Source organism: Macaca mulatta, chromosome 8, assembly GCF_049350105.2.
Source record: "Macaca mulatta isolate MMU2019108-1 chromosome 8, T2T-MMU8v2.0, whole genome shotgun sequence".
NCBI classification, from domain to species: Eukaryota; Metazoa; Chordata; class Mammalia; order Primates; family Cercopithecidae; genus Macaca; species Macaca mulatta.
In genome coordinates, this window is record NC_133413.1 from 67,626,356 (window position 1) to 67,653,342 (window position 26,987).

Consider the following 26,987-nt stretch of genomic DNA (forward strand, 5'->3'; position numbering starts at 1 on the left):
CATAGGTTGCCTGAGTTCAAATGCCAACTCTTCAATTTACTGGGTATGTGAATAATTTAGGCTAGTCACTTAACCTTTCTGAGCTACAATCACCTCATTGGTAAAAAGGGACAATGATCTATCTCCCTGTAAGGTTCTTAAGAAGAATGAAACAGAAAAGGTAAAACAAACTTAGTACAATGCTTAACACAGAGTAAACATTTAATAAAGGCTGGCTGCTACTATTTTTGTTAAATGATTGTTTTCAGTCTTCATTATCCTTGGTTCTAGGCCCTGATATTCCCCTTTCATGTTATATTCTCTCCCTAACCAATTCTGTCCACAATCAGTTTTAATTAACATCACAACACGGATGACTGGCAGATTTGTATTTTCAGTTCAGATGTTTCTTCAGAGCTTCAGACTCAGATATTCAACTGCCTCTTTGACAGCTCCCCTTGCACATATCAAAGGCATCTCTAACATAGCAAGTCTAAAATGGCATTCATAATCTGCCCCCCAACTTAACCACCACTCCCCTTCACTAGCAACAAAACCCCAGTTGTGAAAGCTATAAATAGAGGAGTTATTTCTAACATATCCCTAAAAATTATTTCATTTCCTTCTACATCTATCTTCTCTACAACCATAGCCCTAATTCAAAAGATATTAGCTCTCACCTGAAAAAGCCTCCTAACTGGTCTCCCAGTATTTACTTTCCTCCCCTCCAAACCATCCTCCAAGCAACTACTCTGAGTCCTTCCATTCATTTATAACATTATAGTTAAGAGTATACTTCTGTTACATCTGTTATACTGCCTTATATAGAGAATTAAACAGACCTGAGATGATTCTCTGACCATTAAATGAATCTCAGCGAGTCTAAGATTCTTCTCATGGTGAAACCTCGTCTCTACTAAAAATACAAAAACTTAGCCGGGTGTGGTGGCGGTGCCTGTAGTCCCAGCTACTCGGCAGGCTGAGGCAGAAGAATGGCGTGAACCTGGGAGGCAGAGCTTGCAGTGAGCCGAGATCGCACCGCTGCACTCCATCCTGGGCAACAGAGTGAGACTCCATCTCAAAAAAAAAAAAAAAAAAAAGTTTTTTTTCTAGCTGGGCAATCTTTGGCAAATTATTTAGCCTCTCCAAGCCTTTATCTGAAAAATAGAGGCTGTAGTACTTAACCTCCTTTATTGTTGTGAAGATAAAATTAATAATGTCATTAAGAAGTTTAATTAAATTTTTGTGGCTTGAAAAGGGCTATGCAAATGTTAGCTAGTAAAACAAGCTCAGCAAAACTTCCCTACCGCTTGAGTCCTGGTCCTCATCTCTCACATGGCCTGTTCTAACAGTCTCTAACTAGTCCCTATCTATCTCCAAATGCCCAAAGCCCAAAGTATGGCTTATTGAGGCCTCAAGAAAAGTCAGCTAAATCTGGCCTTCTTTTAGTATTCTAGTAGTAAACTATGGATTGGGTCCAAATTCCTTTGAGCTTGGAATATGACCTAGCCCCTACCTACCTTCCCAATCTCTTCCACAATAATTCTCCCAAGTGCATTTTACTCAAACTCATTAGATTACATGAATTAGCTGTCCTACTATCTCTCTTGGGCCTGTTCCTTTGAACTAGTTTCTTTGCTTCTGTTTTCAGTGCTTATGTCTACACCAATTACTAGTTATTCTAATTTTACAGAAGAGGACACTATGGTTCAAAAAAGTTAAATGACTGGCTAGTATCACTTAGGCTGATGACTGCACAAGATGTCAATGCAAGTGTTCTGTGCACTATATTAGTGCTTCTCAAACTTTTCTGGGATATACTTCTGTTGAAAGACAGAAGCATAACTTCCATCTTATAGGCCAAGGAAGACACAGACCCAAGTTGCTGCTACCAGCTTGGAGTACCATGCTTTACCTTCAAATAAGTCACTATCAGAACTTTGAACAAATCAAGTTGAGGACAGGAGCCCCTCAAACAGACAGTCCCCTGTACATTAAATCAAAACTATAAATCTAAGTTTGTCTGTTCTGTGGCTGCAAAGTCACTCCACAAAAGTATCTTCATTTTCACTGTTACCTGCAAGGATAAAGAGACAGTGCCATACAAATGGCTGGAGTTATTATTACTTTGACACAATGAAATAAGCACTGCCAAAGTGTTTAGGAAGAGGAGACTAGCTGCCTGGAGGACTCTCTGGGATCTCTAACCTGAAGAAAACTGAAGACAAAAGGAAACCCAGGGAGCCTAGGTGAAACTTGAGTTTTGTTTAGACAGCACTCACTTCTCTAGAGTATGATTCCTCAACTTGGGCACCAATTGACTAATGGAGCAGATAATTCTTCATTGTAGGGGGCTGTCCTGTGCATTATAGGATGTTTACCCTCTACCTGCTAGATGCCAATAGCATCCCACCCCTGGTTGTGACAACCAAAAATGTCTTCTGATGTTGTCAAATGTCAGTTAGGGGACCAAACTGTCTCCAGCTGAGTGCTCCAGAAAAATCCCTGGTATATCCTTTTACTGAGGAGTGAACATTAGATATGAAAGCTCAGACTTTAGACTCTACATAGGAAAGCAACGGGAGAAAACAGATCTTTCTATATTTACACAGGGCACTAGGATAAAAGAAAGAAGTATCTGATGCTTCTCAAAGGTCTTTTTCCACTAGGAAGTAAAGTAAGTGGAATATAATTTAAGTTTCTTACGAAGAAATTTGGGGTGAGGCTTCAAAATCAACCAGGCATTTAAGACTGTACTTCTGGGCATTAGGAGAGGGGAAGGCACAAAAGGAGAAAGATTCTTTTAGGTTGATTCTCCACTTAGACGGCTAGAATATTTGGCCTCTAGCCTATAACACAGGGGTATAAGGAGATCGCTCAACATGATACCATCTCCACTTTGACACTGTATAAATGAACACAAACCTCCTCTATTCCTTCAGCCATGACCCAACAGGAATACTGCAGAAGCACATGCAAACATTCAAATAGTCACAAGAAAACAAAAAGTTGTTTTATATGAAGCCAGAGACTTCAACATCTGCAATTCCAAAAGCTTGGCTTTTGTGTTTAATAAAATGCAGCTCACTACCCTTGGCAGCCATTCCCTTATTGTTTGCTAATAAATGAGAATGCACACACATACAGATGGGTTTTCAACATTTAAGAAACTTTTGTTTTTACTTAAAAAAAAATCAAGTCTGCTTGCTACATTTCACTATTATTGCTTTTAAGCTTCTAAAATTATAAGTTTTAAGCAGGCTTCTAAAGATATAGCTAAAATGTTGGATAGTTCATATAAGCTGGAGTGTCATGAGCCTCAGATTTCCCATTTGTAAAGTAGGCAGAAATAAAATTTACTTCTTAAAGTTGCTGTAACGATCAAATGAAGTCCTGTGTAGTCAGTATTTGGGCACGTAGAATATATTCAATAAATGGTTATTATTAGTACTGTTAAAACTATTAAATAACAACTTCTCTGAATCTCCTGTTTCCTCTATACATTCTTGGGGAAGGAAACACATATGTTTTGGAAAGGCGGTAAAATAGTTCATAAACATATCTTACATCTAGATGCAAAAAAAGATAAGTGTTATTTGTGATGATAAAAACAGAGTAGAGGAAAAAGAAAAAGTGGAAATATTCTGTGTTTTAAGTAGAAATTTGAAAAAAAAAAAATTCTAACGTTAATTACATCTGGTATCCAGTAGCTCATGATAGGAAATCCAACGTTCCTTTCCACCGGAAAAAAAGAAAAAGACGAAAGAAAGGGGAGGAAGAGAGGAGAATAAAAAGCAAAACCAAAGCAATATTATGACAGACTGGAAGAAGCCTTACACAAAATACATTAAACAATGACAATATTCTCCTCTTTCAAGATCAGCAGTAAAAGGTCAGTCACCTTCCAAAGAAGCCTGGGTTTGCACATCACTGTTTATCTAAAATTTCAGTGAAGACAATTTTTCTTCCCAGTAGCCAAAACTACAGTTAGGTGAGTTAAGATATACATTAATAAGGTGCTGCTACACTATGTTCAGCTCTTCCTCAACAAAATTTGCAGTTCCTGGAACTGTAAATTTTAAAAATGCTTTATTCAACTCAACAGCAGCTCCACTGAAATTATGAATTCAAAAAGTATTAATAACAAATCCAAAATGTCTGGATTTCCCTAAGAAAATGTCAACTCCCTTCCTAGAAACCTACCCAAAGAAAAGGCAAATGTTATTTAATTCTTATTCTCTGGAGTAAACATGGATCTTTAATCAAGGGCCAGGTAGCATCAACAGCTGGTATATTTCTAAGTACCTCCTTAAACGGCCCGCAAACTATAAACTTAAGAGCGTCATGACAAAACGACAGCGAAATGAGCATACTCACCCCCACCCTCCCCACCCCCACCCCCACCACCGCGCGCTAATAGCTCTGCAACAAGACTCGGTCTTTCAGCTGGCTACTGGCCAGCCAGCCAGAAAATGTGTACTCCAGTTTCGACCCTTCTAGGGATGAAATCAAGGAAGGATAGAAGGTCTTGGGGGATTTTAGCCAACCCCTTCATTCTACGGAAGAGCCTGAAGCCGCGGGTGCAATTAACTTTCTCAGCCTTTTCGTTTTGAGGCCTCCTGATCCTAAGTACACACGGCGCACACCCGACCCAGGAGGAGCCAAAAAGGCACGGGCCCTGAGTCAGACTACATGCAACCTCACCCAGCTCCTCTGCTGTTTGTCTGACCTTGTGCACGTTAACTTCTGCGTCTCAATTTCCACATCTACAAAATGGGAACCAGAAGCTCCACACCCCATACTGTTCAGAGTCGACGGGCCGAGACGCGCTCCCCGGCTCGGGTGGGCGCTCCGCCCGTGGGCTCCCACCTGGACGCTGGGGAAGGCGGTCTTGAGCAGGTAGAACATCTTGCGGTTGGACAGCACGTCGCCGCTGGTCATCTTGTCCTCGGCTCCCTCGCGCGTCTTCCCCTTGGACTTCTCGTGGAGGACATTGCTCTCGCGGACTCGCCTCACCTCGTCGCCGCCGCGGACTGCGGCCAGCACTGACACAGCCAGCATCTCGCGCAAGTCCACGGTGCCCCCGTCGGCCGCGGCCGCGGGTCCCGCCGCGCCGCCGCCAGGCTCGCTGCTCAGGCCGAAGAGGCTGAAGCGGCCAGCCAGGAAGCCCGAGTAGAGGTGGTAGAGCACGCCGAGCCCCAGCAGGCAAAACACGGCCACCCCCAGTGGGGAAAGGCGGATGCCCATGGGTGCCATGGCGCGGGAGGCCGGGCGCTCCGGGCTGCGGCTCTCACAGGCCTCCCCGCGCCCGCCGCCGCTGCCGCGCTCCGGGCCAGGCGCCGCGCGGGCTACACCGGCGTCCGCTCCCCCGCCCCGGTGCGCCCCATCACTCCCTCCCAGGAAAGGCCAAGCCGCGCCGCCGAGAGCACGGACACCGCCCCGCGCGCCTGACTCGCCAGGCAGCACGGTCTAGGCTCTTCCGCCGGCCGGCCGGTCCGACTTCCACGTTAGCCTACGGCCGCGAGGTGAAAGGGGAGCGTGGGTGTGTATCCGGGTTACGCGACGGGGCGGGGCGAGGGCGAGGGGCGGGGAGAGCTGGGCACCTCCCTTTGGGGCGGGGCGGGACGGGAGGCGCTGGACTGAGCTGCCTTCCTTGGTCTGGGTGGGAAGGTATTCCTGGAAGCGGCGAGCAGCAATCCACGCAGAAAAGTGTGCTGTGCTGAGTGCCTTGTGGATGTTTAAATTAAAAATACGACTATGGATGGCTGTAATAAAGTCACAGTAACAGTCTAGTCTTCTCATCACTCAGATTATTGAGGAATGGAGGAAGACACAATAAACCATTTTAAAAGATTGATTTGCAAGCTTTTTTAGCCAGCGGGGGTGTAGACAGCCTGTACCTTTAAGTCGCTTCTCCGCGCTCTTCCCGGCAGGACGGGGGACTGGGCGGTGAGGGGAAGAATTGTACTTGGCTCTTTATTCTGTTTGACATCTTCGTCGTGCCCTAAATGCTTTTTTGTGTATAGAGTTTCCCTCCTCCACCTGCCAGAATAAACCATCTTCGAAGCAGCTGAAAAACATGCCTTGATCCCGGTTTTTCATAATGAGAGAAAACAAACCAGGGGCTTCTCTCATTTCCAAGGGTATTCGAGCCTGGCTGTCTTACCAGAGCTTGAGGAGCAAAGGAATTGCTTGACAGAGTCCACTTAAAATATGTATATCCGGAGATGGTCAATCTAGAGCATGTAATCTTTGAGTCAGTGTAGGCCCTCTAAGAATCTGACAGAAATAACTACCTTCTACTATAACACCGATCTTAGCTAGAATGATAGTGAATACTTCATAAGTATTCATAAGTTTATCTTTAATCTTAAAAGTGAATATTAAGATTGTAACATTAAGTATCGTTCTTAAATATTAAAATATCTATATAAAATCAACTTAAAATGTAGCCTGTTTTACTCTTCATAGCAAAACAGCATTGGTTTTAAGTGGACTTTAGAATTAACCACCTGAAAAACTACAAGTATACCAAACTTCTAAACATCCATTGCTAAGCAAGTCATGTAGAGCCTGACCTTTACCGCTTACTTAGAGCTCAGGGCATCTGTAGAATTTGCATATGATAATACAGATACAACAAAAGCACTGACTATTGATTGTTTGGTTTCCCTGCTAGCAATCTAAGTAGCTTAAAAATAATCACAGCACAAAATCAAGTACAAATACAAATCAATGAAAGAACAATCCCTAGAGTATTGACAGCACCAGAACTTAAAGAACTAGCATTACCTTTCTTGTCAGCTTTTGAGAGCAACTTTGCAATGAAGCAAAGCTGCTTTCAAATATCTGAAAGTGAATGTCACAGAGTAATTCTCAAAACCCATCCCAGAGATAAAGATAAAGATCAGGGTTGAAATATAAAGGTGTAAGTTAAATGGAACCACCCCAACCTAAACTATGAGAACAACAAAAAGATGAGTTGGATAGTAGTCATGTCAATATTAAAAAGAATCATTGGGAAGTCTAACTGAGGTTTCTCAAAATAAACAGATTAATATTTTCCAAGGATATTGGTGAATAATATAGGGTCACATTCAGTGTGGCAGTATACACAGTATACCACTGAGGCAAATACTAAAAGCTCTGGAGCATTTCTACTGCAAAAAAGGGAATTAAGACTTGAGGGAGAAAATGCGAAGGTATGTGAAAAGAAGGAGTCACTTTAAAGATTGTAGCTCCAAGAGGCGTTCTAGCACTCAAGTGGTAATTGATCATAGAGAATCAGTATTAACAGATAACATGTAATCAACAAGAGAAGTTATGACAATAAGAAAACATTTGATTAATTACATGTGGTACAGTGATATCATAAAACCTTTATAGGAATTTGATTGAAAGAAACTTGTTTTTTTAGTGTCAAGTTGTCAGAAGCTTCAAACAATGCATACATACAAATGAAAATTATATGGCTTTCATATATTAAGATTGTGGACAGTCTGTTTCTAAAACATAATCTACATCTATTCTTAAAATTGTTTTCCCCAAGATTTAGAAATAAACAATTAAATGTGTTAACTTTTTAAATTAAAGCAAAATAATTATGTAGGCTGATGCAAGTAAGACAACTTGAATCTGCAACTAGAAACTATACCCAATGAAAAACCCTGCCTTAAAATAAAAGACAGACAAATGGATATATTTTTACTTGTTTTAGGTTCAATTGTTAAGATGACTAGTTTTTTTCTGTAATTCCCCACTTTAATTCAGTTTTCTCAGTTAACTGGCTCACACTAGTTCTGATTACATCAGGCAAAGGACCTCTTCTAAATGTCTGCATAATGCTACCTTTCCTACAAATAGCAGTTTTCTTTATAGTCTCCATGTGTACAGAATAAATAATATCAATTTATGAAACATTATTAGCATCTGAGATGTTAAGGACATTTTGGTTCCTTTCAATGACTCCTGACTTCAAATTTACCCTGGAAAAACTTTTTTATAAAAATTAATCTTGGCCGGGTGCAGTGGCTCACCCATACGCCTTTGGGAGGCCAAGGCAAGTGGATCACAAGGTCAGGAGTTCAAGACCAGCCTAGCCAACACAGTGAAACGCCGTGTCTACTAAATATACAAAAATTAGCCGGGCACGGTGGCACACACCTGTAATCCCAGGTACTTGCGAGGCTGAGGCAGGAGAATTGTTTGAATACAGGAGGTGGAGGTTGCAGTGAGCCGAGATTGCCCCATTACACTCCAGTCTAGGCAATAGACCGAGACTCTGTCTAAAAAAAAAAAAATTTCCTTTAAATATGCATTGGAGGGGTACAATGTAATTAAAGAAAGGTTCAGCTTAGTTGAACCCTCATTAAAAGTGTTTTTACTACCTTTCTGAGAAAGAAAACAATGAACTGATGGCATTTTACATGTTTAAAATATAAAACTTCCAAGAAGATTATTATTTGCATATTCTTTCCTTAAGTGACTCTATCCTATAGAAACAATAATTCTGGTTTTTTAATAGATCCAGTGATACAATGTTTGCTTCTGCCATTAAAGTTCCGTCTTTGGCAGATAATTGAAGTTCAGAAAAGTGGCTTTCATATATCAAGATTGTGGATAGTCTTTTTCTAAAACAGGATCTACATCTATTCTTAAAATTGCTTCCCCCAGATTTAGAAATAAACAATTAAATGTGTAACTTTTAAAATTAATGTAAAATAATTTTGTTAGCATTATAGCATTTTACTATGGCCTCAATCCTAGCAATAGTAATATTGAATTCTTGTTGGAGACAGTTCTGTAGGTATAAGCATACTTTGGTATCTGCAGGGTTTGGTTCCAAGACCCACACAGATACCAACATTTGAGATGCTCAAGTTCCTTATAAAAAATGATATAGTGTTTTCATATAGCCTACACACATCCTCTCATTTACTTTAAATCAACTCTAGATTAGTTATAATACCTAATACAATATAAATGGTAAATAGTTGTTACACTGTATTGCTTATTTGTATTATCTTTACCATGGCATTGTTATTTTTACTGGTATTTTTTTCCAAATATTTTTGATCTTGTTGGTTGAATGCATGGATGTGGAACCTACAGATAGAGAGGGACCACTATATATACAATAGAAAAGTGGAAATAGTTGCAACCCTTTGAAATTATAATCACTCTGATCCATATGCACGACATAAAGCCAGGTAAGTAATTTGCATATCTTTATATCTTCTGACCTAACTCAGATCCTATGCATATAGCAAGAACTCAGTATTTATGAAACTGGACTTTTAAAAGCTACTTTTTAGTGAAATGTTGTATATTTTGTAAAGTGTTTCTCAAAAAAAAATGAATTTAACAAACATTAAAGACCCAACATTCATTTTGCTTATTCGAAACATTTGTTTCACCAGCATACAAATCAGCCTAAATATATATATATATATATATATATTTCCTTGGGCATCCTTAAGATATCAAATATTTCTTAACTTTTTTGTTTGTACCCTTCATTAAATCTTACTGCTTACAAAGCATCAATTTAGTGAGTAATGTAAATTTTCCCACATTATATTTTATTCTCTAGGTGATCTGGACATATACATTTTGCTCACTACCAATCTAAAACCTGAGGTAAAATTATCATCTTAAAATTTCATTTATTAAAAAAATATGTAGTCCTGGCACAATGGCTCACACCTGTAATATCAACACTTTGGGAGGCCAAGGCAGGTAGATTGCCTGAGCTCAGGAGTTTGAGACCAGGTTGGCCAACATGGCAAAACCCCATCTCTACAAAAAATACAAAAGTTAGCCGGCTTGGTGGTGCATGTCTATAGTCCCAGCTACTTGGGAGGCTGAGCAGGAGGATTGCTTGACTCCAAGAGGTTGAGGCTGCAGTGAGCCCAGATCCCACCACTGCACTCCAGTCTGAGTGACAGAGCAAGACCCTGTCTCTAAAAATATATATATATAAATATCTAAAATTTTCTCATCTGCAGAAAGTAGCATTTGAGTGCTATTCATCAATCATGATTAGAATATGTACTTTATGGAATTTTGTTCATAATTTATATTACATAAAATTCTCAACATAATGCATATTGCTATTACATAGATTTAGACATAAAACAAGACAAACTGTGTCATCTAGAATGTAAGAACTCAATATAGCCATGATATCCTAGCAAGTGTTTCTCAAACTTTTTGAGAATTAAAATAAGTTTTACATCTAGACACAGCAAACAAAGGCTTCACTAAACAATACTTACCCTGATGTATGACATATTATTGTATATTTTTATACCCTTCAAACTGATTTGATGGCTCTGTAGCAGGACAAGTCACAGACAAAACTCCTCAGACACTGAGTTAAAGAAGGAAGAGGTTTATTCAGCCGGGAGCATCGGCAAGACTCCTGTCTCAAGAGCCAACTCCCTGAGTGAGCAATTCCTGTCCCTTTTAAGGACTCACAACTATAAGGGGGTGCACGTGAGAGGGTCATGATCGATTGAGCAAGCAGGGGGTACGTGACTGGGGCTGCATGAACCGGTTGTCAGAGTGAAACAGACCGGGAAGTTTCACAATGTCATCAGTTGTTAGGTCAGGGGTCGAATTTTAACTTCCAGGCTTAGGTCAGGCAGGCCCAGGCCTGGTTTTGGGTCTAGTTCCTTAGTTTTGGGTCTGGTTCCCAGGCGCCAGGCTACCTGCCTTTAGTTTTGCTTCTCTTTCCTTTTCTGAGTATAAAACAGTATAAGACGATATTGGAGGGTCTGTCTCTCTTCTCTCAGTTCCATTAATGGGTCACTGTTGAGAGACAAATCTCTGTGATTTCTTGTGTGTCTCAATGTCTTTCCTGCAGAGGGACTGACTTCCTTTTCAAGAATGTTATCTTTTCAAGGGTGTTTATACAGAAACAGCCTTGGAAGACACAGATGGTGTTTCCCTCTAGAGCAAAGGACAAGTTGGTTTTATTTACATTATAATGTAAATGATGGCTCGCTCTGGGGCAAAGTTAGGGCAGGTTTATTGCTAATCATAAAAGATTTAGGGTTCCTCAACTCAGAGTTCCTTTCCTGGAATGCATCCAATTGTGTGTTCACAAGTTGAGACCCTCTTATTGTTACCCTGTGGAAATTGGGGCTTGAGGAACAAGTGCAAATGCTGACACTCTAAATGCCACAATTGCTTTGTCTTGAGCCTAAAGTCTAGTGACTTCTGTCAGCATCCATGTGGCTAGCAGACTCACTTGTTAGCTGCAAGCAGAGTAAAATCTCAGAACCTTCACACTCTTGATAGTCACAATCCCCACATTTTGGAAAAAACTCCTGTAGTTTATATACAGAATTATAATTTTGTCCACATTGAGATTTCACTACACCCTCAAGTTAAAAAGAAAACTTGAAAATTAAAGGATTATCATATGAAAAGGGACATTTTTTAAAAATTCAGACTTTTTCAGAGATGACTTAAAGAGTCTTTATAACTTCTTGTAACTTTTAAGCAAAGTTGAACTATAAATTTTTCCTTGTCATGTTATTTCATATACTTAATGTTAGCATGCCCAGAAATTGACCTAAAAAGGATTAATAATAAAGCCAGTCTTTCTAATAGCAAAAAAAAAATCTTTTTTGCTTTTATGAATTTGAAGAAAATCCTAATCATAATTCAATAAATAAAACAACCCAAATTAATTAAGTGGTAAAACCAACTTTCCCAATTTATTTCTTTATCTTAGTCGTAAACCAACTAGAAAATATATAGTTTTGCCACATCAACTTGCTAAAAGTTGTATTATGCTGTAAGGTCTTCCTGAATAACCCATTCTTTGCATAGAACTAGCTGCTTACTCATCTGTCTTCATGTATAAGCCCCATTCAGGTGGAGACACCTCCTGCCTGCCCCTGAGGTTTTCACAGTTGTGAAACTTTGCTTAAAAGTTACAAGGTTCTGAGATGAGACACACCCATATTTCTCTGGGTGATGGGAGTTTGTGAACAAATATCTGTAGTAAAGAGGAGCCCAGGAAGGCAAGCAACTATAGAGTCATTCTGTCTCTCAGTGCTTCTAAAACTGTCATGTTCAGCAGATCCTGAAGCTCTTTAAGAATGACTCATAGTCATGTAGAATACAAAAGCAATTCTAGTGACCCACTTTTTCTTTCTTTCTTTTTTTTCTTTTTTGAGATGGAATCTCCCTCTGTCACCCAGGCTGGAGTGCAGTGGCACCATCTCAGCTCACTACAACCTCTGCCTCCCAGATTCAAGCAATTCTCATGCTTCAGGCTCCCGAGTAGCTGGAACTACAGGCATGCACCACCAGCCCAGCTAATTTTTCTATTTTTCATAGAGATGGGCTTTCACCATATTGGTCAGGCTGGCCTTGAACTCCTGACCTCAAGTGATCCACCCGCCTCAGCCTCCCAAAGTACTGGGATTACAGGTGTGAGCCACCACGCTCAGCCTTTTTCTTCCATGTATCAGTGTTCACACCGGCATGAAGAGCTCCCATTGGGTCATTCATACTGGTCATGTTTCACCCCAAGCTCCTTATCACTCTGTAGTTCTCATATACATTCACATAGGTGTCTTGCATCTGGCCAAATCATTTCAGCCAGAGTAGCAAGGTTATTTTTATTTGACATCCACACACATGGGAAAAGCCATAGCAACCTGAAGAAGTGTAATGGCCTGATGGTACTTTCCTTTGCAGAGGACTGTAGCAGCTATGGCCACTGTTACCCTTCTAACGAAGTTCCTCAAGAAATAACGTTATTATACCTCATGACAAAGTTACAAACACCTGCTGAGTGCACATCAAATCAGAAAATTTTAGAGGTTAGAATGCTAGAGCAATAATTTAGCTCAATCTCTTGATTGTATAGGTGAGTAAACTGAGTTCCCTGAAGGCTAGGCCAAATTGAGAAACGTGGTCTCCCAGTTCCCATTTAGCATGATTTCCACCAAATGCCCAGATATGGATGATACAAATATCCTTGGGAACACAGTAAGTGTGTTAGCCCCTCAAATGCAGAGCCCGAGTTTTCAGCACCTGCTATGGTGCCTGCTCCATAGTGGGTGCAGGGTGTTCTTTCTCATTCTTTCTTTTTTCATTTTTTAAAATTTCTTTGAACCACTTTTGACTTCCATATGATTTGATTCAGATTGTATTTTTACTTTTTTTCACTTCTTGAGTGCTTTTGATTGATACAACTTAATTTTAAATATTCTCCTATTTCTCCTTTATGAGTCACTTATTACTATGACGAACCCTGACAAATTCTTAAGTTTTATACGCCTCATATTTTTCAAGGCTGGTTTTAGATATCACAATCTTTGAGAAGCCTGCTTGACCACAAGACCATTTTGTGGTTTGCTTTTGCTTTTGTGTGTGGTAAATACAAATTTTATTCTGTATAAAATATAATAAAAACATTCATGCATTCTAAAGGTCTTAAAACTCCAATCAGTGTAACATTTTTGGTATTTAAATAAACAAAATATATATTTCTAATTAAAATATGGTACATATTCTGTTTCTTTTAACTTTTTAGTTTTACGGGTACATGTACAGGTTTGTTACATGGGAATATTGTGTATTGCTGAGATTTGGTGTATGAATGATACTGTCACCTAGGTAGTGAGCATAGTACCTGATAGGTAGTTTTTCAACCCGCACCCCCCAGCTCCTTTAATTGTCCCCACTGTCTGTTGTTCCCATCTTTGTATCCATGTATATTCAATGGTTAGCTCAAAACTTGCAAGTGAGAACATGCAGTGTTTGGTATTCTGTTCCTGCATTAACCCATTTAGGGTAATGGCCTCCAGCTCCACTCATGTTGCTACAAATGAGTGTTATCTCATTCTTTTTTATGGCTCATTCTTTTTACGGCTGTGTAGTATTCCACTGTGCATATGTACCACATTTTCTTTATCCATTCCACCACTGATGGGCATCTAGGTTGATTTGTGTTTTTGTAATTGTGAATAGTGCTACAATGAACAAAGGAGTGTATGTGTACTTTTGGTGGTACAATTTTCTTTTGGGTACATACCCAGTAATGGGGTTGCAGGGTCAAATAGTAGTTCTGTTTTAAGTTCTTTGAGAAATCTCTAAATTAAAGTGACTAATTTACTTTCCTGCCAACAGTGTGTCAGCATTCCATTTTCTCTGCAACCTGGCCAGTGTGTATTTTTTGACTTTTTAATAATAGCCATTCTGACTGGTATCTCATTTTGATTTGCATTTCTCTAATGATTAGTGATGTTGAGCACTTTTTCATACCTTTGTTGGCCACATGTATGTCTTCTTTTGAAAAGTGTCTATTCATGTCCTTTGCTCATTTTTTAATGGGGCTGCTTGTTTTTTGCTTGTTGAATTGCTTAAATTCCTTATAGATTCTAGATATTAGATCTTTGTTGGCTGCATAGTTTGATAATATTTTCTTCCATTCTGTAGGTTGTCTGTATACTCTGTTGATAGTTTCTTTTGCTGTGCACAAGCTCTTTAGTTTATACATTCCTCTTGTCAATTTTCGTTTTTGTTGCAACTGCTTTTGGTAACTGCTCATGAATTCTTTGCCAAGGCCAATGTCCAGAATCATATTTCCTAGGTATTCTCTAGGATTTTTATAGTGTAAGGAATTCATTTAAGTTTTTAATCCATCTTGAGTTGAGTTTTTGGGTTTTTTTTTTGTTTTTTTTGTTTTTTTGTTTTTTTGTTTTTTTTGAGACAGAATCTCGCTCTTGTTGCCCAGGTTGGAGTGCAATGGTGCGATCTTGGCTTACTGCAACTTCCTCCCAGTTTCAAGCAATTCTCCTGCCTCAGCCTCCCAAGTAGCTGGGATTATAGGCATCCGCCACCATGCCTGGCTAACTTTTGTATTTTTTAGTAGAGATAGGGTTTTACCCTGTTGGCCAGGCTGGTCTCGAACTGCTGACCGCAGGTGATCCACCTGCCTAAGCCTCCCAAAGTGCTTGGATTATAGGCATGAGCCATCGCGCCCTGCCGAGTTGAGTTTTATATATAGTAAAAGGTAGGGGTTCAGATTCAATCTGCTAGCCAGTTATCTCAACACCATTGTTGGGAATAGGCCCCCAAATCTGGCCATAAACTGGCCCCAAACTGGCCATAAACAAAATCTCTGCAGCACTGTGACATGTTCATGATGGCCATGATGCCCACGCTGAAGGTTGTGGGTTTACTGGAATGAGGGCAGAGAACCCCTGGCCCACCCAGGGCAGAAAACCCCTTAAAGTCGTTCCTAAGCCACAAACAATAGAATGAGCAATCTTTGCCTTAAGGACACATTCCTGCTGCAGATAACTAGCCAGAAGGCATCCCTTTGTTTCCGCCCATCCCTTTGTTTCCTGTAAGGAATACTTTTAGTTAATCTATAGTCTGTCAGTAAATATGTGGGTAAATCTCTGTTTGGGCTCTCAGCTCTGAAGGTTGTGAGTCCCCTGATTTCCCACTCCACATGCTATATTTCTGTGTGTGTGTCTAATTCTTCTAGTGCCACTGGGTTAGGGTCTCCCTGACGGAGCTGGCCTCAGCATCATTTATTGAATAGGGATTCCTTTCCCCCATTGCTTGTCATTGTCAGCTTTGTTGAAGATCAGGTAGTTGTAGATATGTAGCTTTATTTCTGGGTTCTATATCCTGTTCCATTTGTCTATGTATCTGTTTTTGTACCAGTACCAAACTGTTTTGGTTACTGTAGCCTTGCAGTATAGTTTGAAGTCAGGCAGCATGATGTCTCCAGGTTTGTTCTTTTTGCTTAGGATCCCTCTGTCTGTTCAGACTCTTTTCTGGTTCCATGTGAATTTTAGAGTAGTTTTTTCTAATTCTGTGATAAATTATGTTTATGATTTAATAGGAAGTGCATTGAATCTATAGATTGCTTTGGACAGTATGGCCATTTTAACAATATTTATTCTTCTATCCATGAGCATGGAATGGTGGGATGTTTTTCTATTTGTTTTTGTCATCTCTGATTTCTTTCAGCAGTGCCTTGTAATTCTCATTGTAGAGTTCTTTCACCTCTTTGGTTAGCTGTATTCCTAGATAATTTGTTCTTTTTGTGTCTATTGTAAGTGGTGTTCTTAATTTGGCTGTCAGCTCTCTCATTACTGGTGTATAGAAATGCCACTGATTTGTGTGTGTTGATATTGTATCCTAAATCTTTACTGAAGTTATCTGTCAGTTCAAGGAGCTTTTTGGTGGAGTGCTTAGGGATTTCTAAGTATAGACTCATATTGTCTGTGAAGAAAGATGATTTGACTTCCTCTGTTTCTATTTAGATACCTTTTATTTCTTTCTCTTACCAGATCACTCTGGCTAGGACTTTCAGTACTATGCTGAGTAAGAGTGGTGAGAGTGGACATCCTTGTCTTGTCCCAGTTCTCAGGGATAATACTTCCAGTTTTTGCTCATCAGTTATAATCTTGGTGGTGGGTTTGGATCTTATTATTTTGAGGTGTATTCCTTTGATGCCTAATTTGTTGAAAATTTGTAAGATGAAATGATGTTGAATTTTATCAAAAGCCTTTTCTTCTTCTACTGAAATGGTCATGTGGTTTTTGTTTTAATTCTGTTTATGTGGTGATCACATTTATTGACTTGTTATTTTGAACCAACTTTCCATTTTAGGAATAAACCCTGCTTGATCATGTTGAATTAGCTTTTTGATGTGCTGCTGGATTCAGTTTGCTAGTATTTTGTTAAGGAATTTTGTGTCTGTGTTCATCGGGGATATTGACTGGAGATTTTCTCTTTTCATTGTGTCTCTGTACAACTTTAGTATCAGAATGATGCTGGTTTCATAAAATGCATTAGAGAGGAGTCCCTCCTCCCTGATTTTTGAAACAATTTTAACAAAACTGTTCTTTATTTCTCTTCGCGGGTTTGACTGGTGTAAATTGGGTATAGTTTACTGACTTTGTTTCTGGCTCAGCTTGACACTCCTAGGCTGCACTCTCTAACCCTGGGGGCTGGCACCAGTCCTGTGGTTTTATTCTCTGGCCCCTCAAAGTCAAGCACCAACTGTGCTAGGGGTGCCGAGGTGCTCTCTGGCTGCTAGTAAAAGCACTCCATTGGGGGGCCACCAGCTAAAGCACTCCTTTGGAGACAGCAGAGGCTGCTGGTGGTGCACTCCCTGGGGTGGTAAGGACTGCTAGCGAGGGCACTCTGTCAGGAGGCTGTTGGCAAAAGTGCTCCAGTAGAGTGGTGGGGGCCATCAGTAAAAGCACTACGGTAGTGGTCTTTGGCAGAACACCAGCAGAGCAGTGGAGGCTGTCTATGTGCTCATTCTATTGCAAGCAGCCAGGCAGGGACCCTAGGAGGGGCCAGTAGACAGGGGGTATGTAGCTCCAATTTGCCCTAGTTCCAGGGGGAAGACAGCCCTGATCTTTCTAGGTCTGGCAGTTACAAAAGGCCTGAGCCACCTAGAGGAGTATGGAGAGCCTTGGGGAATGGGTGTCTATGGCTGTGTTCCTTTGCAGCTGTCTCTGCACCAAACTTCCTAGGTTGTGTGCAGACTCAAGCTCTGTCTCTGTTGACTGTCTGGGCAGGTCCCCCTGTCAACTCAAATGTCCATGGGTATTGTGAGATTTCCTGCAGCTGGGATCCCAAAGGTCCATGGTGAGAGTAAGCCACACTGCAGTTACTTCACTTACCCTTTCCTTAGAAGCTGTTTAGGGGGCCAGGTGCAGTGGCTCACACCTCTAATCCCAGCACTTTGGGAGGCTGGGGTGGGTGTATCACTTGAGATCAGGAGTTCTAGACTGGCCTGACCAACATGGTGAAACCCTGTCTCTACTAAAAATACAAAATTAGCCAAGCATGGTGGTACACACCTGTAATCCCAGCTACTTGGGAGGCTGAGACAGGAGAATCGCTTGAACCTGGGAGGCGGAGGTTGCAGTGAGCCAAGATCACACCATTGCACTCCAGCCTGTGCGACAAGAGCAAAACTCCATCTGAAAAGAAAAAGGAAAAGGAAAAGGAAAAAGAAAAAAAGAAGGTGTTTAGGGCCAGGAATGAGTCCTAGTGCTTGGGCAACCCTGTGCAGGGTTCCGAGCTTCCTTCTCCTTCAGCCCCAGTGTCTCTATCACCTTTCCATCCACTTTTAGTGCATTCTCTCACAATATCTCAGCCTGTTTTGTGTGTATGCTCCCATAGTAAATAGTGTTGCTGCTCTCATTGCATGCATCACTTATCATCTTTGCCTGATTACCTGGCTGTCTCCCCTACTTGGATGTAAGCCTGTGGGTGAGATTCACAGCATATTCTGGTTTAGTATCTCAGAACTGTGCTTGACACATGCTCAACAAATGGTTTTTAATGCATTTTTATTCATCTCACCATATTTATGCTACCATTGTCCATCCTCTAGATTCATTGCTTGAGCCTCATTCACTCATTATTCCTTATCTTTTCCTATTTCTACAGGTTAATAACATAATAATCTTTCAGAAACAAAACTTCATCAAAATCTAGCCAAAGGGTAATAGAAAAATAAGTAGGAGGTGGAGTTTACTACATTTAATTGCATCTGTGCATCTCTTTCTCTTTAAGCACAGACTGTGTTTTCAGCCTCTGAGGAGATGCCAATTAGCATGACATATCTTTGGAAACATGGAGCCAGTATATCTTTGATATACATGGAGCAAATCAGCAAAGATAATGAGTCCAGCTGGTGGCTCTGGAAGTGGGCAGAAGGTAGGCAGATTTTAATGATTTCCAGTTCTTTCAGATGCCAATTAGGAAATGACCAACAACGTGCAATCACTGTAGATTAAGAACAAGATGCCATAGGGAACATTTACATTACCAAGCTGTTTTTTAGACTGTCAACATTCCTCTTCATATTTAAGATAGGAAACAAGTTTCCCAGGGACAAGGCCAGGAGAAGAAGATTGACTGTAAGGGCCTCTGAAGGGACATCTAGAGTGGCAGGAGTGTTCTACATCATGATTGTGGGGTAGCTATCTGACTCTATACACGTATCAAAAATTGTCGGGTTGACCACTTAAAATCGGTGCACTTTTGTATATAATTGAAACCTTGAGAAACCTGATTTTTTAGAAGAAAGAAAAAGTAAAAAAATAAAAATAAAAAAGAAAGAGGGAGGGAAAAAAGGGAATCAAGTCAAGAAACAGAATGCAATGGTTCACCCATTTGTCTTCTTCAAAACTCATGTTGAGGCCGGGCGCGGTGGCTCAAGCCTGTAATCCCAGCACTTTGGGAGGCCGAGATGGGCAGATCACGAGGTCAGGAGATCGAGACCATCCTGGCTAACACGGTGAAACCCCGTCTCTACTAAAAAAAATACAAAAAACTAGCCGGGCGAGGTGGTGGGCGCCTGTAGTCCCAGCTACTCGGGAGGCTGAGGCAGGAGAATGGCGTAAACCCGGGAGGCGGAGCTTGCAGTGAGCTGAGATCCGGCCTCCAACTCCAGCCTGGGCAACAGAGCGAGACTCCGTCTCAAAAACAAAAAAACAAAAGAACAAAAAACAAAAACTTCTGTTGAAGTTTAATCCCCATAGTGGTAGTTTTGAGTGGTGAAGCCTTTAAGGGGAGAATGAATTAATCCACTTATGAATTAATTAATTAATAGATTAATGGGCTATCATGAGAGTGGGGCTGGTGGCTTTGTAAGAAGAGGAAGAGAGACCTGAGCTAGCATATTAGCATGCTCATCCTCCTTACCATGTGATGCTCTGCTCCCCCTCAAGACTCTGCAGTGTCCCCACCAGCAAGAAGGCTGTTACCAGATGCAGCCCCTCAACCTTGGATTTTCGGGCTGGCAGAACTGTAATAAATAAATTTTGTCCCTTATTAATTATTCTGTTTCAATGTTCTGTTATAAGCGATAGAAAACTAAGATAGAAAATTGGTACTGAGAAATGTGGTGTTGATGATAATGAATACTTCAAAACATGGAAGCAGCTTTGGAACCAGATAATAGGGTGAGGCTGGAAGAATTTGGGAAAGCAGGCTAGAAAAAGCCTATATTTCTGTAAATGGAACATTAAAGATGGTTCTGGAGAGATCCTTAGAAGGCAAGAGGACTAGGGAAAGTTTGGAATTCCTTAGAGATTGGTTAAGTGGTCACACCAGAATGCAGATAGAAATATGGTCAGTAAAGGCCATTCTAATGAAATCTCAGATGGAATTGGGATACATATATCTACATTTATCTGTATATGTATGTGTGTGTGTGTATATATATATTATATATATATATGTGTGTGTGTGCCTCTGTGTGTGTGTACACAGAAGGGATAAGCTCATGGGTTATGGATCTAGAATATATCTTGATTGATTGACAGATAGATAGATAGATATACAGATATATAGTCCATTTTGAAGCTGTTTCTTCAAAATGTAAAAAATCACTCAAGCCACTACCACTCATCGCTTTTTAATTACTTGTGCACAATGACAGCCATGGCTCAAAGATTTGGGTTATAGCTTCATGAGATTAGTTCTTGCTATAGACTATATCTTTACTTTTACTTCTTGTTACCAGGCTCTTAAGTTATTAATGAGTTACTTTTCTTAAAAAAAGAAAGCCAGATAAGAGGCTTATGTATAGAAATCTAAGACTCATGGGAATTATGTGGTCTAATTCCATTGATGCTTATTAAATATTTATAATTTCATATATAATAAAAACAAGTATATGATGAAAAATACATTATCTTAAAACAACAAATACTAAATAGAAAAGGGAAGAAAGCCATTTAGCTAGTTATAAATAATGCTATCATTTTTTGAGCATTTACTTCATATCTAGACCTTGAATAAGAATTTGAGAAAAATTATCTCATTTAATAAAATCTTTGTAGCTTTTAATAAAAGGGTGACTTCTAACATTTCTGAATTACTGAAGTATTTAATCTTGCTTTTTTCAGCTTTGAACTCTTATACATAACAGCTTGATTGGGTTGAAAATTATTTTCTCTTAAAATTCTTTCCATTTTATTTATTTTTTTTGAGACAGTCTCACTTTGTCATTCAGGCTGGAGTAGAGTGGCATGATCATAGCTCACTATAGCCTCAACCTCCTGGGTTCAAGTTATCCTCCCATCTCAGCCTCCCAAGTAGCTGGGACCATAAGCACAAGCCATCATACCTGGCTAATTTTTAAATTTTTTGTACAGATAGGGGTCTTGCCATGTTGCCCAGGCTGGTCTTGAACTCCTGGATGCAATCTTCCTACCTCGGCCTCCCAAAGTGCTGGCATTACAGGTGTGAGCTACCACATCCAGCCTAAAGTCTTAATTATTTATGAGTTGTTACTAACTAGAGTCACTATACATTACTCAGGTGGCTTCCGTTAATTTGTATTAATTTTTTATAATACATTTGATTGTATATATTTAAGGTATACAACATGATGCTGTGGACTACATGTAGATGGTAAAACCATTATTATAGTGGAGCAGATTATCATCTCACATAGTCACCCTTTGTTTGTGTGGCAAGAACAGTTAAAATCTACTCATTTAGTATGAAACCTAAAACTGTGTAGTTTTATTACCTAAAGCCTTTAAGTCATACATTAGATCTCTAGACTTGTTCATCCTCTATATCTGTTTCTTTGTATCCTCTGACCTGCATCTCCTCTAATCTGCATCAATCTGAGCTCTTCCCTAGGTAAGCCAGACCCCACTCAGTCCTGCTCTATTTGTGGAGCAACACTGTCTTTTATTCAATGTATTTGTTATTACTATGCTTATATAGATGCTGCAAGGATATAGGACAGAGTCAAATTACAGAAATCTAGATAGAAACAAATTTAGTACTCTTTTGTTGAAGATGTACTCATCCTTTGGGAAAGTTCCTACTAGACAATGTGATTGTTATAGCTTAGCTTACATTTGAAAGCATATTAACATATAATTTAACCTTCCATGCAATAGAATATACAGATTACATTTTAACCAAAAAATATGAGTCATAAGCCAAATTTGTCACTAAAATTCACTGCTAAATAGCTGGTTTAACCTAGAGGAAAACAATAGGAAATGTGTAGGAAAAAAGTAATTCCAGGATATTCTGAGCATAGAGGCAAGCAGAAAATAAACATTCTGGTTTGATACAATAATATGATCATAAGTGAATAACATTGAATGTGGCTTTTGTTTTATAACAAGGTTTTTAAAAATAAGTGAATAACAATTCAAATAAGATTTAAAGTGTCTACATTTCCTTCCCAGTAAACTAAATGGAGGAGGATGAATAAGAGTCTAAAACAGAGGCCATTAAAAAAAGACACTCTGGCTCTAAGGGTTTACCAAAAAAGGAAAAAAAAAGGAAAGACAGAAAAGTTGAGAGGAAGATGGATAGAGTAATTTTTACAAAACAGTTTTTTTCATTTCTATGTGTTAGGCATATGGCTGACATCCTTCCTATTGAATGTTGCTATTGAAACACTTGCTGTAGCTCGGGCCTGCATTATAATTAGGAAAACACACTATACTCTGAGGCCGAGAGGATCACTTGCTATTTGTTAGCCAACAGTACAGTTTCCAGAAAATGTCTTAACCTATCCAGTCAAATTGATACAATCCACATTGTGTTAATCCAATTGTGGATTTTGTCGATTCTATTAGATAGGTGAACTGTTAAAGTTAACAGACATACTTTTATAAAACAAACAGAACTGTCAATTTAGAAAATATAACATATGTAACTAGATTTGTAAAGTGGAGCACTTTAAAATGTTTTAATCAGAATACCACAATACCAAAGAAATTCTCCACAACTTGAAAGAGTACCTGCTAGATTTTTTTTTTTTTTTTTTTTTTTTTGAGATGGAGTCTCGCTCTGTCGCCCAGGCTGGAGTGCAGTGGCGTGATCTCGGTTCACTGCAAGCTCCACCTCCCGGGTTCACGCCAGTCACCTGCCTCAGCCTCCTGAGTAGCTGGAACTACAGGTACCTGCCACCACACCCGGCTAATATTTTTTTGTATTTTTAGTAGAGACAGCGTTTCACCGTGTTAACCAGGATGATCTCGATCTCCTGACCTCGTGATCCACCCACCTCGGCCTCCCAAAGTGCTGGGATTCCAGGCGTGAACCACTGTGCCCGGCCTAGAACTTTTTATTCAAGCGTGGTCCACAGACCCAACAGCATCAGCATCACTTGGGAGCCGGTAAGAAATGCAGACCTTCTAAATTAGAATTTGTACTTTAGGTGATTCTTATCCCTGCTAGAGTTTGAGAGGCACTAGCTTAGGATACTTGGTCTACTACCAGCGAGTGAAAGGTACGAAGGGAAAAAGAAGCCCTTTTCTGACAATATTCTTCTCCTTTTAAACCAGTAATCTCTTTGGAATGGGAACGTTTCTTATTTACCTTTGTAATACTTATAACTAGTAGTATCTGGTCTGTAACAAGCAATCAAATATTTGTTAATAGCTGAATTTGCTAATAATCCATTTTTTAAACTCTCTTTAGTACAGGCAAGCTTAGAGAGATGCTGATAGAGAGGTTAATTCACCAGACTGGTATTTTTTAATGGCAGCTCTAAGCAAATGAATATATGTATATAATTCTATGTGGAAGACATTTTTCCTCAGTAGTTTGAAGACCCTCTCAAAGCTGTGAAGTCAGCCCTATGTAAAAGTATAATATTTTGTCCTTTATAAGTAAGCTATCTTTTCGCTCTGATTTCTTCAATATTTTTCTTCTTTGTTGTCCTGTAGTTTCATCATATTCTAAATGTGGATTTTTTTCTTTCTTTTTTTCTTTAATCTTACTTTCTTTTTTATTTTATTTTTATTTTAGGTTTGGAGCTACATGTGCAGGGTTGTTATATAGGTAAACTCATGTCACAGGAGTTTGTTTTACAGATTATTTTATCATCCAGGTACTAAGCCTAGTACCCAATAGTTTTTTTTTCTGCTCCTCTCCCTCCTCCCACCCTCCACCCTTAAGACGGGCCCAGTGTCTGTTGTTCTCTCCTTTGTGCCCATGCGTTTCTCATTATGTAGCTTCCGCTGACAAGACAGAACATGTGATACTTGGTTTTCTGTTTCTGCGTTAGTTTGCTAAAGATAATGGCCTCCAGCTCTATCTATGTTCCCACAAAAGACATGATCTCATTCTTTTTATGACTGCCTAGTATTCCGTGGTGTGTAAGTACCACCAAATGTGGATTATTTGCACCTTGTTTAAAACTGTGTTTCTTAAATCTAAGGATTATCTTCCAGTAACGTTTGAAAATTATTTATTTGACATTCTATCTTGAAATACGTCTGTTTTCTCAATGATTTACAGCCTCTTCTTCTGGGACTCTAGTTATACATACACATGACAGATTTTATCTCTACCCTGTCTCTACCTTTCTGTAATAGTTTCATTCTAATAAATCTTGGGTTATTTTGGATAATTCCATCAATTTATAGCCCAATCTGCTATTAATAAATCCATTTATTTTTTAATTTTACTAGCTATATGTTTTATTACTAGCATTCTATTCTTTTTTCCCTTTTTTATACTTTGTTAAGTTGACTTTAAAAACTATCTCATAAGAATGAAATATTGCTTAGGTCTTGAATATTTCTGTTATTTTAAATTATTTTCAACATAGGTTTTTTAAATCATCTTTTTAGTTTGTTTCTATAATTACACACCCTTGGTGTGGTAAGTCTGCTGACTCTTGCTCATGGTGACTGTTGCCTGAAGTGTTTAATAGTATTTTATCTTAAGTGTATCTTCAGTAGAGATTTGTCTATTAGATTCTCAAGTACTCTGGACTATAGGGGGAGTTTTGCATTCACTTCTGCCAAGATTCTTCAGGGGTGTTGTTACAGGATCTTCGAGGTGTCATTTTACTGGCTAGAAACCTTTGTGACCAGTGGTGCCTTTGCCCAAGTTTTGCTCAAGCCCCCTGGGCTTGTTTTGCCCACTCGGCCTGTCAGGCTACACTTGGCTTACACTACTGGCCTGGGTCCCACACCTGCCAAGGGTGAGTCAGGCATGGAGTGGTGATGGGTGTGTGAGCAAGCATGGGCTCTGGCCACTGTACAGTTAGACATGCCAGCTGCTGCAGCGCCACAGGGAGCTCCAGGTGCTAGCATGGGCTCGGGCTCTCTTCAGGGATGCAGCCAGACCAGGCACACTGGAAGCAGCTTCCACGACTGGCCCCAGGAACATGGTGGCACCCAGAAGCTTGGAGATGCTAAGAACCATAGGGCCCCAAAGATGGAGTCACAGCCCTCACTTGGGCACCCCCCAGGTCTGGGGTCCCTGAAGGACCACAGCTCTTCTCTCCTTCTCTTCACCTGCAACATGGTGAGCAAGGAGCATATTTCAGCCCTGTTTGTGTTACAGCTCTTTTAGTCCTGCCATTTGACAGGCCCCAAGTTCTTGTTTTGCACCTAGGAAGAATGAGGTATGCAGCCAAGTGGAGGGTGAGCAAGATGAAGAGGAGCTTTATTGAGCAATGGAGCAGCTCAGCCTCCCACAGGGGGGCAGCTCCTTTCTGCAGACAGGGTGTCCTGACGAGTGTTCAGCTCCTAGCAGAGAGGAGACCTTGGAGTGGGAAGATCCTCTCTGCAGGCAGGTCATCCAGTCATCTCTGCAGCTCTCAGCACAGAGGAGGCCCTGGAGTTGGTAGCTCCTCTCTGCAGCTGGTCATCCTGTTGTCTGCCCAACTCTGGCTGAGCTGGGTCTTCTCTGGGCCTCAGAGGGAAGGAAGTGCACACTGATTGGCCCATGGGCCGTCACGGGCAGGCCTGGAAAAGGCACCACATATCCCCACTCCGGTCTATGTCACTGGCAGCCCAGCCCCCAGCTTTCAGGGGCCCTGAAGGTGGAGCCTCACTGGGGACCTGCCCCCTTCTACCCAGGAACCTGTCTATCTCCTGCTGCTGGTCATGGTGCCGAGGCCATAGGTGCCAAGGGGTGCCTGCAGGCCAGTGTGGGCTGCCCTCAGCCCCTCCGCGGCTTCCCTCCTATGCTCATCAGTGCCCCAAATCTGGAAGGGGCCAAGGCGGCAGGGACTGGCATGTCAGCTCTGCCCTGAGCATGTGCACACCCCATGGGGCTGTCACAGTGCCCAAGCTCAGCCCTGACTTTGCTCTGACATCAGAACAGGTGCTGACAGCGGGGAGAAGCCAGGTAGTGGGAACAGGCATTTCTGAGCCTGCAAGGGCAGGGGGTCCTTCCCGAGCTCCCAGGAGTGCAGGGATGCCTGGGTCTGCAGCCACAATTTGGGCAGCTGCAGCTATGCCTGGGGCAATGGGGATCCTGCCTGCTCTGTGGAGCAGGAGGCCTGGGTCTGCAGCTGAGGTTTGGGCAGCTGCAGCAGTCCTGCCAGCTCTTTGGAGTGGGAGGCCTGGCTCAACAGCTGTGTTTGGGGTGGCTGTGGCTGCACCCTGGGAGCTTCTGCTCCACCAACTTGGAAGGGGTGGGGCTCCCACTTGTTGCCAGCTCCACGGAGTGTGCAGCCCCAGCTGTGCCTCCTTGCTGCAGCTGGCATGGTGGCAGTGGCCGCTCCAGATGGCTGCTGCTGCCATCAGTATCATTAATAAAGGAATATTTTTTTGGTTGCTTTCTTAGCTTGGAATTTCTCACATCATGCAGAGGGTATGGATACTCATTTCTGGAATTTTTTCAAGGTAACTTTTTTCTACCCTAACTCAGAAAGAAAACATTTCCCTGAATTTAGTGAACTGTTGTTCTCAGCCATCAAAGTGCAGCCCTCAATGAGAGGGCGCTTCTGTGCATGTAAATATCAATGCCCAGCCATTTTCTAGTCTAATAATCCTCCACCCGTCTCTGCATAATTAGCTTCTGTACTCACTGCTCATATTCTTTCTTCATAGTACTAACTTCTTTCTTTATTGCCTTAAGCATGTTGATAATTATTTATTAGGATTGATCAGAATTCTGCTTTGTGTATTATATGTAGTTCAGTATGTTGTCTTTCTTTTATAGTATTTGTGTCCCTCTGGTATTTAGTAACTCACAAACTCATATTCTGA

General features: G+C 40.7%; 1 protein-coding gene across 1 annotated transcript in view; it reads right to left on the reverse strand.

Annotated features, from left to right (window-relative positions):
- BPNT2 (3'(2'), 5'-bisphosphate nucleotidase 2) overlaps positions 1-5,283 on the reverse strand; it is a 32,498-nt gene extending 27,215 nt beyond the window's left edge. Inside the window, 1 exon segment of the mRNA NM_001257950.1 lies at positions 4,849-5,283. Within this exon segment, the coding sequence (NP_001244879.1) occupies positions 4,849-5,235 (387 nt within the window). The 5' untranslated portion in view covers positions 5,236-5,283.
- Positions 5,284-26,987: the final 21,704 nt, after the last annotated feature.